The sequence below is a fragment of the Micropterus dolomieu genome, linkage group LG03 (genome assembly GCF_021292245.1).
Source record: "Micropterus dolomieu isolate WLL.071019.BEF.003 ecotype Adirondacks linkage group LG03, ASM2129224v1, whole genome shotgun sequence".
Taxonomy (NCBI): Eukaryota; Metazoa; Chordata; class Actinopteri; order Centrarchiformes; family Centrarchidae; genus Micropterus; species Micropterus dolomieu.
The window spans coordinates 32,747,904-32,760,931 of NC_060152.1; the positions used below are offsets into that span (position 1 = coordinate 32,747,904).

Here is a 13,028-nt window from a genome sequence, read left to right on the forward strand (position 1 = left end):
CAGTAACTGACACAGCACAGCACTCTCACAAGCAGACTAAGAAGGAGCCGTCACGCCGCTCCACATCGTTTATCATTTTCAGCTTCACTGACTTCACAGAATCACTGACTTTAAGAAAGAAAAGCAATTGCTCAACAAAAATACTCACTTTCAGTGGATAACAGTAATAAAAAATAATTTCAAGTGGTGGTGTAGTGGAGGGAACAGTGGCCTGGAATAAAAAGCTTGCTTTTATTTGCAATGTTAAAATTTAACCTTATTAGTGTAAAATATTTGTTAACTTAAATAAAGCAGAGCCTGGCCACTGTCAGGGTGGACTATTTTTATTTAGAGCTACAGTCTCAAATTGGTTGATTCAGAATTCCTTTAACTGCCAGAATCTGGTAGCAGTTGATGAGCTTGCTTAAGATAGATGGGGGGATGTGGTTAGCTAAAAGGTGAGAGCGGTGGTGAAAACACACATTGTCATGAAAATTACATGAAAACAAATGTGGCATGAAATAAGTGTCAGTGGGGAAAAATGCCACTAAATTAAAAATAGACTTGAAAAATCTATATTTCTAATATGAAATAAAGATGAACTACAATACAAGGTCATTGTTTGTCCAATAATTTAATTGTTTCAATCAATCTGGAAAATGTGTTTCATTTTAGGCATCAAAAAGGGAGAAGGACCATACATCTTGGGCACATTTGAAGATTTGGATTCCTGAGGAGAATTAGTGTTTGTGACAGATATATATACCTTTACTATCATGTTCACCAGTGATGACAGATGGCCTGTCGCCTGTGTAATAGCCTATAGCCTACTGCCTATTTGAGCCCCTCCACCACTGCTGAAAGTGAGGATGACCAGCTTTGGTGATGTGAAGAGGCACACTGGGTATCACAAATTGAAACAATTCACACACAAGGTGAACATTTTGGAAAGACATCCAGGTCCCTAAACTCTCTCGCCTTGTGTATATGTATTTTATAAATATTAAATACATACATTGTGTATATACATGTACATACGTATGAATAGGAACTACAGTTGAAATCTGTCAGACAAGGCTAGTATGTAAGTAATTTTAACTAGAAACGCAGAAAAATAAGGACTTGTTTCTACCTGTCTTAATAAAAGACAAAGAACATTATTGATAAGCTAATCAATATTAAAGTTGTCATCTCAAAGAGCTCAGCAACCTCCCCAAAAATAAATCAGCGGTCAAACAACTGAAGTGCTACAGCGAGCACAAAACTCTGCAAAAACCACAAATTCCACTGGGAATACACAGACTACGTCAGTGACATGTTACAAAAGGAATATGCAGTCAAGGTGCCAAAAACATAGCTGACCCAACAGGAAAGGAGAGTGTAGTGCTTCTTCTACCACAAAAGAAGAAACTCTCTGTGGTCTTCAACTGCACTTCACTCAACAAAGAGCTGCTTCAGGGTCCAGACCTGACAAAGTCCCTCGCTGGAGTTCTGACACGGAGTATGTTGCAATGATGACGGATGTCGAAGTCGTTCGACCAGGTGAGAGTTCCGAAAGAGGACACAGACCACCTGGGCTTCTTCTGGTGACCAGATGGAGATCTCACAGTGGACAGGCAATTGCTCTGCTTTCCTAATGGCTGTTCCAGAGGGTCAAAGAGGCAAGGAGGATCAAGAGGAGTTTTGTCTTTCATGAGCTCACTGCAGAGCAGTTGATGGCCAAACAGAGTTAGAGCGAACAAGCATCAATCTGGAAGAATCAAGACTATCTATACTCTACTTTTCTATAGTCAATTTTCTGTTCTTGGATATATGGCCAGAGGGAGGATTGTTATGGCAGAAAATTGTGTCCTCTTACATTTAATCTTTTATGTATAAACTTTGAATATTATCATTATTATTACTATTATTGTTATAGATATGTATTGTGTTTTTATCCTTAACCTTTCCTCTCCTATACTCCTTATGTTGGTCTGTCCACATTTACTAGGGTTTAGGTCAGAGCTGTGAGATTGTTTTGGTGTTTTCCTCTCCTCTCCCTGAATGTTCATTCAAGGCTGAGAGAGGATCTCTGTTCCCCAAAACATAGAAACCTAGACTGTGTAAATGATGATGCATCCCTTTGCTTGAGGCCAGACGCCCAATGACGCCCTATGCGGCAGGTCTCTGGACCAGCTGTATATGTGACTTCTCTGTTTATTCTCTTTTGTTAAATAAATTCTTCAAAGACAATGGTTGGTTGTTACTCAATTCTTTGCTCAACCCCTAATATAATTTCCACGACATAGGCTACTTGAACTTGAGTATGAGTTGTGTACTCCATGGCCACCTCTGATCACCAAAGAGTCAGTAAATGACTGTGAATGAGTACACTGATTCACTCGCACTGGTACGCTTATCCAGAGCACTTACCACTCAGCTGGTCTGGAGGAATATTAAATGTAAATGGTCCGTATTTGTATAGCGCTTTTCAAGTCTTTTTAACCACTCAAAGCGCTTTTACACTACATTCACACACTGGCAGAAGAGCCAATAGGGGAAATTAAGGGTTCAGTATCTTGCCCAAGGACACTTTGACATGCAGCCTGGGGGAGCCGGGATTGAACCACTGACCTTCCGATTAACAGCCAATCCTCTCTACTTCCTGAGCCACAGCCACAGGAGGTACACATGTTATACATGTTGCTAATATTATTATTAGTAGTAGTAAATCCTAGAGAGGAGGTTTTACTATAAGCCCTTTGGCGTGTCTTACCTCTCCTGCACAATCTTTCTATGTTGTATATACTTTTGTTTTATCTGCTCTTTGTGTTATTAATAAATACATTTAAAAAGAAAACAACAAAAAAAACATTCTGAGAGTAGGGGGTCGACTCAGTGAGCCTGCAAAGCCTGAGGAATCAAAGCATTTAAGCAGTTGTACCAAACGACAGCCCACAACTCTGCTTCTGTGGGACGTACATGAAAAGGTTAGACACTCGGATAAACTACGTGCTGTCTCGCCTACGCCAGAAATTTTGCGTCCCTGCAGCAAAGGCTCATGATTAAAAAAAGGTAAGATTTGCCTTCAGACAGACATCTACCAGATAGACCACTTTTCACCAGCATAGGTGTGGATTGTTTTGGGCCCAGAGGTCAAAAGAGATTGCAGCATCCCTAAAAGATCTGGTGTACTGTTTACTTGTTTAAAAACCCGTGCCGTGCACGCAAAGGTCTCTTACACGCTTGCCTAAATGCACTTTGACATTTCATGTGCAGAAGAGGTCAAGTCCAGTGGATTTTCAACCCACCCACTGGTCATCGTTTTGCCCTGCATGAGCAAACAATAGACGAGAAGCATCTACAGACTGCTGACTGTGAAGTGGAGGCCATACTTAATGAGGGAGCACTAACTACATCATCTGATGACCTGAAAGAGCTTGTTAACCATGATATTAACTATGACTATGGGTCATATGGGGCGGCTGTGGCTCAGGAGGTAGAGCGGGTTGGCCATTAATCGGAAGGTCGGCGGTTCAATCCCTGGCTCCCCCTGGTTGCGTGTCGAAGTGTCCCCGATTTGCCCCTGGCGGCTGTTCCGCCAGTGTATGAATGAGTGTGACTGTTAATTTCCATTTGAGCACTTAGGCTCAGTGTGTGACTGGTGAATGCAGATGTAGTGTAAAAGCACTTTGAGTGGTTAGAAAGGCGCTATACAAGTATGGAGCATTTACATTTAGTCTTACTGTAGATGTAAGAAGACTCAGTACCTTTCACACCTCTTTTGGAAGAGGAGGGTGTGTGAGTACTCGGCCATCTTAAAAGGAACGCTGAAAATGGAATAAAGTTAAGTAAAATCTAGTGTCAGGACATACAGTGATGATCCTGGATGAAAACGGCCCCTGGAGCGCATGGCTTCTGGGAAGAGTCATGCAAACCACATCAGACACTATAGGACTGTTTGTTGAGTACTGTTTACTGTTGAGTAAACCAAGTCAAGTACTCTGGGGAGCCGTGTGGATAAGCTTTTGCCTCAGATGTGACATGGACACTTGAGTTTTGGTAACTAGCTAATTTTTATCCAACGAAGGTTAAAATCAAGGGGAACTGGACTTGGTTGAAGATACTGGAAGACGTTTCGTCCCTCATCCAAAGGACTTCTTCAGTTCTGACTGACTGGCAGGGAAACTCAGCTATTTAACCTCAGTGGGGTCGTTGGCCCGGGTCATCGATACCGCTGGTTCGTTAGTGTTCCTTGTTGCTGTGACGACAGTCGTTACAGTCGTTAAGACTACCTGTGGTCAAGACTGAACGACCATCGTTGGTATCTTCACCTGAGGCCAATAGGTTACGTTTGTTGAGTTTCCTGGGAAGTGATGAAAGGACAGCATTGTAAGTGGGGAATAAGTGGTGGCGTAGACCCCCTCCTCTGTTCAATGACGGCTTCTCGACCCCGGTGTAGATGCTTCCTTGACACCTCTTTCAAACCATCCATCTTCTCTGTCTAAAATGTGCACCTGCTGGTCCTCAAACGAGTGTCCTCTGTCCTTCAGATGTAAGTAGACTGCAGAGTCTTGACCTGAGGAGTTGGCCCTTCTGTGTTGAGCCATGCGTTTGTGTAGTGGTTGTTTAGTCTCCCCAATATACAGGTCTGTGCATTCCTCACTGCATTGGACCGCATACACTAGATTGCTTTTCTTGTGTTTGGGTGTGCGGTCTTTGGGGTGGACCAGCATCTGTCTTAGTGTGTTCTTGGGTTTAAAAAACACAGGGATGTTATGTTTGTTGAAAATCCTCCTGAGTTTCTCTGATACTCCAGACACGTATGGAATCACAATGTTGTTGCGTTTGACTTTCTTTTCCTCCTCCCCTGTAGTTTTAGTCCTCGAACTTTGTTTACAAAGTCAATAGAGTTAAGATGGTAGAAATGTGTTTGGCAATGTTGTAGGTGACCGAGTTAATGCTGCTGATGATCGGCCTGAGTGGGGCTCCTTCTTTGTGTATCTTGGGTAGTCCATAAATGCATGGAATGGCTTCTCCAGGATACAAACGGTAATATTGTTCACGGGTGATGGTGTTGTCCTTCTGTAACTGTTGTAGACATTCTATGGCCTTTTTCTTGTATCCGCTGGTTGGGTCTCGTCTCAGTGTCTCATATGTGTTTGTGTCCATTAATAGTGTGTTGACTTTGTTCTGGTAGTCAGCTGTGTTAAGTACTACCGTGCATCTTCCTTTGTCAGCAGGTAGGATAGTGATGTTTTGATCCTTGCTCAGAGATGTCACAGCCTTCCTTTCTTGGATGGTGAAGTTGGAAGGGGGGGCCTTCGCATTAGAGAGGGCTGCAGATACCTTTAGTCTGAGCTGTTCCGCTTCTGTTTCTGTTAATTTGTTTTTCCTAATGGCCGATTCTGTGGCTGTGATGAGGTCTACTATTGGTAGTTGCTGTGGTGTAATGGCGAAGTTTAATCCTTTGGCCAGAACGTCTTTCTCTGGTTGGGTGAGTTCCCTATCTGACAAGTTTTTCACCCATCTGTTGTCTGTTTCAAGTGTTGTGGGGTTGTTGTCCTTTCTCCTCCAAGACAATTCTCCTGTTCTGTTAGTGCAGCTCGCTCTGGACTGTAGGTTTTGGAATTTCCAGGTCTGTCTTTCTTTGCTCTTGCTATCTCAGCACGACCCCACTGAGGTTAAATAGCTAGTTTCCCTGCCAGTCAGTCAGAACTGAAGAAGTCCTTTGGATGAGGGACGAAACGTCTTCCAGTATCTTCAACCAAGTCCAGTTGCCCTTGATTTTAACCTTCATTGGATAACTATGACCTGGATGACTGAGAATCTTCATAGACATATAGCTAATTTTTGTCTCATTTCTGGTCTGACAAACAGTAAGTTCATTATTTTCCAAGATACTGTAGCTGTCATTTTCCATGGGACCTACGTGAGCCTGGTTTCCATAGGAACGCAACATTTTGAGGCTTTTGTCACACAGAAGTGGATCAAATATGCGTTCAAATACAAAGACTGCTTCATCTAAAGTTGGTTGGCAAAATGATAGATGTGAGCTGGACATATTATAGAGCTGCTGCAGCGTCTTCAATATTCCCATCATCCTCCTCTCTATTCCACATTCATTAAATTTCTGTGAAAATGTGATTATAGTATGAAACGGCTTGACATTTTATTCAAAAGATAAACATAAGGACAAAGCCTGCTGTACATGCACAAAAAGACAGAGGTCACCTTAGTCTGCTGAGGCAGGAAAACAGAGCTTCAGGGCCCAAACGCAAGAATCCTAACTCTGTTCGTTTGCAACAATCATTTGAACGCAGACAGTTAGGCTTTCATGCATCGGTGGCAGGCAGAAGTCCCAACACGGGCATAGTCCGCAACATGAGAAGCATAACCACACGAAAACAATAATCCAACACGACATATGGTGACGACATGACAACAGTACAGGAGACTCGGACATGTACAGATGCATACAAGCAGGAAGGGAAATAAAACAGGTGGAACACATTATTATTATTTTTTTATTTTTTATTATTATACCTTTATTTTACCAGGCAAGTTAATTAAGAATAGATTCTTATTTACAATAACGGTCTGGCAGGAGACGAAGGCCCCTGTGGAAAAAGGGTACTGGACTAGAAGAGCGGGTTCTGTAAGAGACGGAAGAAGGATGAAGTAGACATCCTAAATACATTAGTGTAATCAAGACAAGAAGTGGACCCACACCAGAGACACACGATTACCAAACTAAAACAGGAAACGGGACAACACGCAGAGACACGGAACTAACAGACAGAACACCCACTGACCAAAATCGAAAACAGACTAACGAGAATAACACCCAACACAGACTGTACCAAAATAACCAGAACTAGCAAGCACAGAGACAAACAACCAGACATACAGAGCAGATCCTGACAGTAACAGACTCGAGGATTATCAGTATTCACATGAAATCATATGACCTGGTGAGGTGCAGGGCAGTTAGATTACAGAATGTGTAATAACTATAGCTATAGCTAATAACCTTCTGCCAAACTATTTAATGTGAGATTTACCAGTGATAGACGTGAAATCTGTGACTATGTATATCATGCAATGTGTTTTAGAAAGAAGTCAGGATTTTAGATCCTCAGGCAAAGGCACAGGTCAGGCAGCTTAAAATAAATCCATGGTCCTTGCTTTGGCATCCAAAAAGACTGGGCCAAATTGGGTCCTCACAGACATTTAGACACTAATCTAAAATATTACCACCCATCCAGACAATGTGACGCCCATGTGTGGCTCGATTGTGTATGTTTGTCAGTACTGCAATGGTGATGTGGTTTTCTGTTTGAGGAGCTGATTGCAGTGTTCCCTCCCCGATCGGGAACACCTGGTCCCAGTGCTCCACAGGAGATAAAAGCTCCACCTCCAAGATCATGTCTCTCTCTCATCCTCCCTGCCAGCAGATCATCCACACTTACACTACTGATGTTGCCGACTAACCCATCCCATAATATAAGCGTTATTTTGACCATCTTATGTTACAATAAACCTTGTTAATTGAATCGCTGTGCCCTTTCCCACTTTGTCATGGCCTTCGAGCCTGGTCATGGCAACAATAAGAGGGGCAACTCAGTCTATGGCATTGCTGAGAAACAGAACACATATATATATGTTATATATATATAAGGCTCGACAAGTCTTCTGGTGACACTGCTGAGATCTGGGAACACTGCTGGGGACATTGCTAACGAAGTCAGACGGGGCATGAAACTACTGAAATGATGACACAAACTGTGAAGATAAATGCCAATAAACCAGAATCTTTTTTTTGCTAGGTTGGCTCACTTTTCTAAGAGCAATTTATTTTGTTATTGGCTCCAACCTGACCAGCCCACTAACCAAGAAGTTTGTATTTGAATCCCAAATATGTGTTCAAATACAATAATGGGTGGGGTGTGTTAATTTGGGCCAAAGTCTGGAGGCTGTTCGGGATGGGACATGGGCTGTGACTTCCAATTATCCAGGTTAGTCAGGTTTCTTTGGATGATGGATAGCATTTTGAAGTGAATGTAGTCTTGCTTAATTTTGGAATATCGATGTCGTAACAAAACTTCGGGTCGAGGTTGTGACTCTAGATCATTTTTTTGTTTAGATGTTTCAGATTATATGGACTATTCCATTACTACTACATGATTAGACATCTTATTATTTATTAAATTACACATCTTATTATTATATTAAATTATTTGAAAATAAAATTAACATCTATGTTGCTGTCCTAAATTACTTGCAATAGTATCTGGCAGGACTTCACATAGCTGACAAACTGCTATAAATGTATTGCAGGGAGAGGAAGGCAGTGCCGCATCCATGTTGCTCCTGAAAACAATTGACACAAGACTCCTCCACTTCCCCAAGGAGCACTCCAACACTGCCACCAGTGACTCTCAGCCACCCACATCTTCTTCTGATAGGTCTTCAATGACAAACAATCATAAGTTGTTAATCACAACCAGCTGTTTAGTAGCCAATTCACTACAGAAAGGTGGCAAGCAATGAAGTTACTGAAATGCAGGGGCGTTTTTAGGATCTTGAAACATTGGGGGCTAAGCCCAGCCCATAAAACTTCATATCTTCACACATAATAATTGACCCTCCACCAAGCAGTAAAGCGACAGTAAACATCCTCTACTTTTGCGGCCAAACAAAACTCACAACGACACTGTTAACTGTGTCATGTCTGCTAAATTGTAATTGTAATGTCATGTGTGTAAATCAAATAATATAACAACAAAACTGCGACAGTATGAACCGGGGGGTCAGGGGGTGTTAAACACTTAATTTCCTGCATTCTGATGTTTTTCTTCACCAATTTCTGCTTTTTCTGCATCAATTTATTGTGGAAATTATTAATGTAAAGGGACGCACAAAATTCAGGTAGCCCGCAGGGGGCTGTATCTTTGTTTCACTGTTGCTTTTAAATGACTTGAAGGCTGGCAATTCTGCCTTCAGATGTTATGACTGATTTGATCATCCTTGTTGCTGAATTGTGGTGAATATTTTAGAACATTTTGATATTTTATGAAATTGTAACTGATTTTTTATTCCCATCTTAAATGTGCAATTGTACTACTGCCTGCCTTGGCCAGGACACTCTTGGAAAAAGAGTTTTGGGGTTTAATAAAGGTTTAATATATAATAATATTCTCACTTCTGAATCAACACTCACGCAGGCGTGACTGATTGAGGTAACCTCTTTAAATGTGCATGTGGCACTTTTTTTTTACCTCATCAATAATAAATTAAATGATTTTAATTCAGTTATAAACTCCTGGACTTTAAAAGCTCCTGTGTTTCAGCAGGTTTTCTGCTCATGTTCAAAGTTCTTCACGTTCAGAATCGAAGTGGGTTCTCCAAAACCAATTTCACCGGCGACATTCTCACCGTCGGACATCGCTATAAAACAAATAGATACCGATGTGTAAAGAAAAGAAACAGGCTAATGTCCAAAGCATGCTCTGTTCAACAACAGGATACTTAATATATCTCAGTCAATTGATCGTCTGACATAGATGTTACAGTGTGTAGCCTAGTCTTCATTTGCTCTGCAGAGACTAAAGACGCATTTAATGATAATAAAGTGTTTCACTTGCCGACTTATGAAAGTGATGGTGTGCACTCACTGGATTTCAGTTGTAGTAGAACAATAAAGCCTTAAACTGAAAAGATATTTGCCAGATTTTCTAAATATTTGCATCTGCCCGGCTCTGTGACTGTGACAAGCAGCCGACCAGCACTTTACTGTGTAACTGCGCGCACACAGCCTGGATGAGCTGATTTCGGTTAGTGAAGGAAAATGCAGATTACAGACTCCGCTAATTTGCAGGAGAATAAATAATAACAATAATCTCTCTCTCGCTGGCTCCGTAACGTTAGTTCAGTGAGTAAAGTTCAATTTTCTGCCTTTTGTTGTTTGTTTTTTAAAAATCCTTCTGAGATCCGGGGCTTTAGCAAATGCACAGCTGATTCAGGTTGCTAACGTTAAACCGCAATGATTCAACCACGTTGGTCTTAGACTGCAATCCAGATATATGACATTATTTGCATTTAATTTTATTGCACACACACACACACACAATGTTGCTGTTTTGAAAAGAGGACAGCTATAAGGATTTATAAAATGAGTTTTTTTATCCAGTACCTTTAGTTAATAGAGTTTATGGAGTGGTTGCATTGTTGTGTTGCTTGCCTGAGACAAAGTTGTGACACGATATGAGAGATGGAGTACCTAAACAAAATACAAAATAAACTGTATCTGCACTCATTAGATGACAAATCAGTTTTAAATAAAAGATGAGCTAGTCTACATTTGAATTGTCTTAAAGTCTCATCACCTTTTGTAGTTTACAGTGTGTGTGCATTAGGAAAAATGGGCGACTGAGCCTGAGACTCTCTCAGATCCCTTCACTGAGTCGCCCCTATCCCTCCTCTCATGTCTGAAGTCTCAAAGTAGGAAGTGTAATAATTATGTGTTTTTATAAGGAAGGACTTTGTTATAGCAGCTTTATCCAACTTAATCCTGGCTTATCCTCCACGAACGACTGTCTCCGTTCACCAGTTTGCGTGCTGAGCTGAACGTGGTAGCGTGTTTCAGTTCAGTAAGTGAGACTCTGGTCAAGCACCGAACAATTCGGTGAACAAATCTCTTAAACAGATCTTTTGAATGAACTGATTCTAATGATTTAGTACACTGAGAAGAACTGCTGAGAAGAATTGCCCATTACTGTTGGGAGTGGAATAACTAGGTGCAGTTCCTCTGTTATGCTGTTACTAATCCTCTGTGATACTGCAGAGCTGTTCTGCTTCACTTGACAGCAGGTGTTTTCACAAACGGGAGTGAAAGCAGAAATTCAAAAATGAACCATTCGTGCTGTGAGGATTTGCTCTTGCACTCCTATCACAATGCAAGCACAGTGCCACAGCTGAAAACAAATGACAGAATTCCCTATGATAATCAGTCTTTCCACATGCAATTTGCAGTTCAATACCTCTCCTCTGCAACTGTCAACATTATGTCAATGTTTTCAAGCTGACGCTTAACTTTTTGTCTAAATTTAAACCATGCCTTCTGTACACACAGGCACACATGTGAAGCAGCCGCAGCACTTCCTCTTTCTTCGCAAATAGAGAGTGAAAATAGCTTTACTTCTGGTCAAAATAACAAGTACGCTGCTTTCATCCAACAGACGAGACAGACACCAACTGCAGGGCCCAGCAGCGCTTTCACCCGCAACAGAAAGTATACTTAAGCTGTAGTTGCAGCACATTTGGAGGCACTGTTATAGACAGTATTTGTTACTGTTATTACCAACTAAGAGGTAAGATGCGAAAGGATACAGCTGTTATGTATTCAGTGTAGTTACACTCATGTAAAGTGGTATGTTCATCATCTTTTCCCATAGATAACCTGGACCTGGCACACGGCAAAGAGATGCAGCTCCTGATTCATTTCACTTTGGTGTCGATTGTTTTGACCTCGATTCTGAAAACCCTAGACTCAGACCAAGAGCTGCAGGACAGTGGGTTTGGTCAACCGCCGCCTCGCCACGGCTTGAAGTTGCTGGTGTGGTACGTACAGAACTGCCTGGACAACAACATGGTGGCTCTGTGTGATCCCACTCGCGGAGAGTACGGATTTCATGTGTTTCTGAACCGAGGGCCCAAGCATCTGCTTCCAGTGATAAAGGACAAAAAGCAATACAGGTACTACACCATCGGAAACCTCCACGCTCCTCATGCCGAGGACCTGCCATATGAAGTAAGGAAGTACTACAACCGCAGCGACCCTGAAAGTAACATGGACAGAGTTTTGGTGATATACAACAACAACAATAAACACATTGAGGAGATCTACGCATCTGCACATTATAAGGCAAAAGAGACATACAAAATTGGCCCCAATCTTCTTGCCTCTCTTCGACAGCCATTTGCCTTCATTAGCATAGAAATGTAATGTAGTTATGATGCAAAATATCTCTGACATCTTTAAAAGCTGTGTGACTCTTTATGAATCCTGATGGAATTCCAAGCATGTTTTAAACAATCTTGATGGATGTATTTGGCTTCTGCTTATCTTTGGGGGGGTAGTGCTAGACTAGCTTTTGACGAGCTGTTAAGGATTGAATTTGAGTCAGGAAAGTGTGTGTGTAAAGCTGCACAGCCTGCCTGCTTGTAAAATATACAGTACAGAATGCTTTGAGGAAGTTTCTTTGGCCAAATAAAAGAAGTTCAAATGTGCTGCTTAAGAATATTTTTCTTCAATAATCGAGTGATGGAGTGTGTGGGTGTGTGTGTGTGTGTGTAATTCTATGAAAAAGTTGCCTCTCCAGACTTTTACCCTCCTCCCCTTCAGTCTTTGCTAATATTTTCATTTATGCTCACTGAGGCAGGGTCTCCCTTCCTTGGCTGCCCCCAAGCCCTTTGGGAGGAAGCTGGTTGTTGGAGGTTACACTCCATCACTACCCATCCAACAGCCCCCAAACTCAGTGGGAGAGAGCCTGTTCATGTGGAGAAAGATAGTTTTACTCCATTTGCAGGAGTCCAGAAGCTTTAGGAGAGTATATTATAACAGTATATTTGTCAGGGACCAAATAGTCAAGAAATGAGAACAAGAGTTTTTGTTGAAAAAGTTTTTTTTTGTAGAATACAATAGACAATAGAACAATAAACAATAGAGACCAATAATTTTACATCTACGCCTATAAATGAGGTCAACAAAATGTAACTATACTCAAAACAGCAAACAACAAAACAGGATATGAACTGAACAAACTGACCTAACTGAATGACTCACAAAGGCTTGGCCAAACCAATTTACACACAAGGGGAAAACAAAATGGGCGCCAACTTCAACTACTACAAAGTAAAACAAACTCAACTCAAAATCCCCCTCCAACAAGGCAGCACATGGCACGGCTTGATTGGCAGGCCGCAGGATATAACAGTGCTCCAGGCCTGTCTTCCACCAGGACAGACCTCCCTCCAACATGGTAACACAAAAAACAATAATGATTAAT

At 41.6% G+C, this 13,028-nt stretch overlaps 1 protein-coding gene across 2 annotated transcripts; it reads left to right on the forward strand.

Moving 5' to 3' along the window:
• Positions 1-7,880: 7,880 nt before the first annotated feature.
• Positions 7,881-12,249, forward strand: si:ch211-198c19.1 (uncharacterized protein LOC100151013 homolog). 2 transcript variants are annotated; one of them, XM_046045577.1, is made up of 3 exons: positions 7,881-7,976; positions 11,199-11,330; positions 11,388-12,249. In XM_046045577.1, the coding sequence occupies exon 3, from the start codon at positions 11,444-11,446 to the stop codon at positions 11,963-11,965; it is 522 nt and encodes a 173-aa protein (XP_045901533.1). In that variant the 5' UTR covers positions 7,881-7,976; positions 11,199-11,330; positions 11,388-11,443; the 3' UTR covers positions 11,966-12,249. The 2 variants fall into 2 exon arrangements, with proteins under 2 accessions (XP_045901533.1, XP_045901532.1); XM_046045576.1 differs by having other exon boundaries at positions 7,884-7,976; positions 11,415-12,249.
• Positions 12,250-13,028: the final 779 nt, after the last annotated feature.

What these genes read in the sequence shown, in the direction of transcription:
- si:ch211-198c19.1 (XM_046045577.1), top strand. Translation starts at nt 11,444, where the DNA reads ATGCAGCTCCTGATTCATTTCACTTTGGTGTCGATTGTTTTGACCTCG.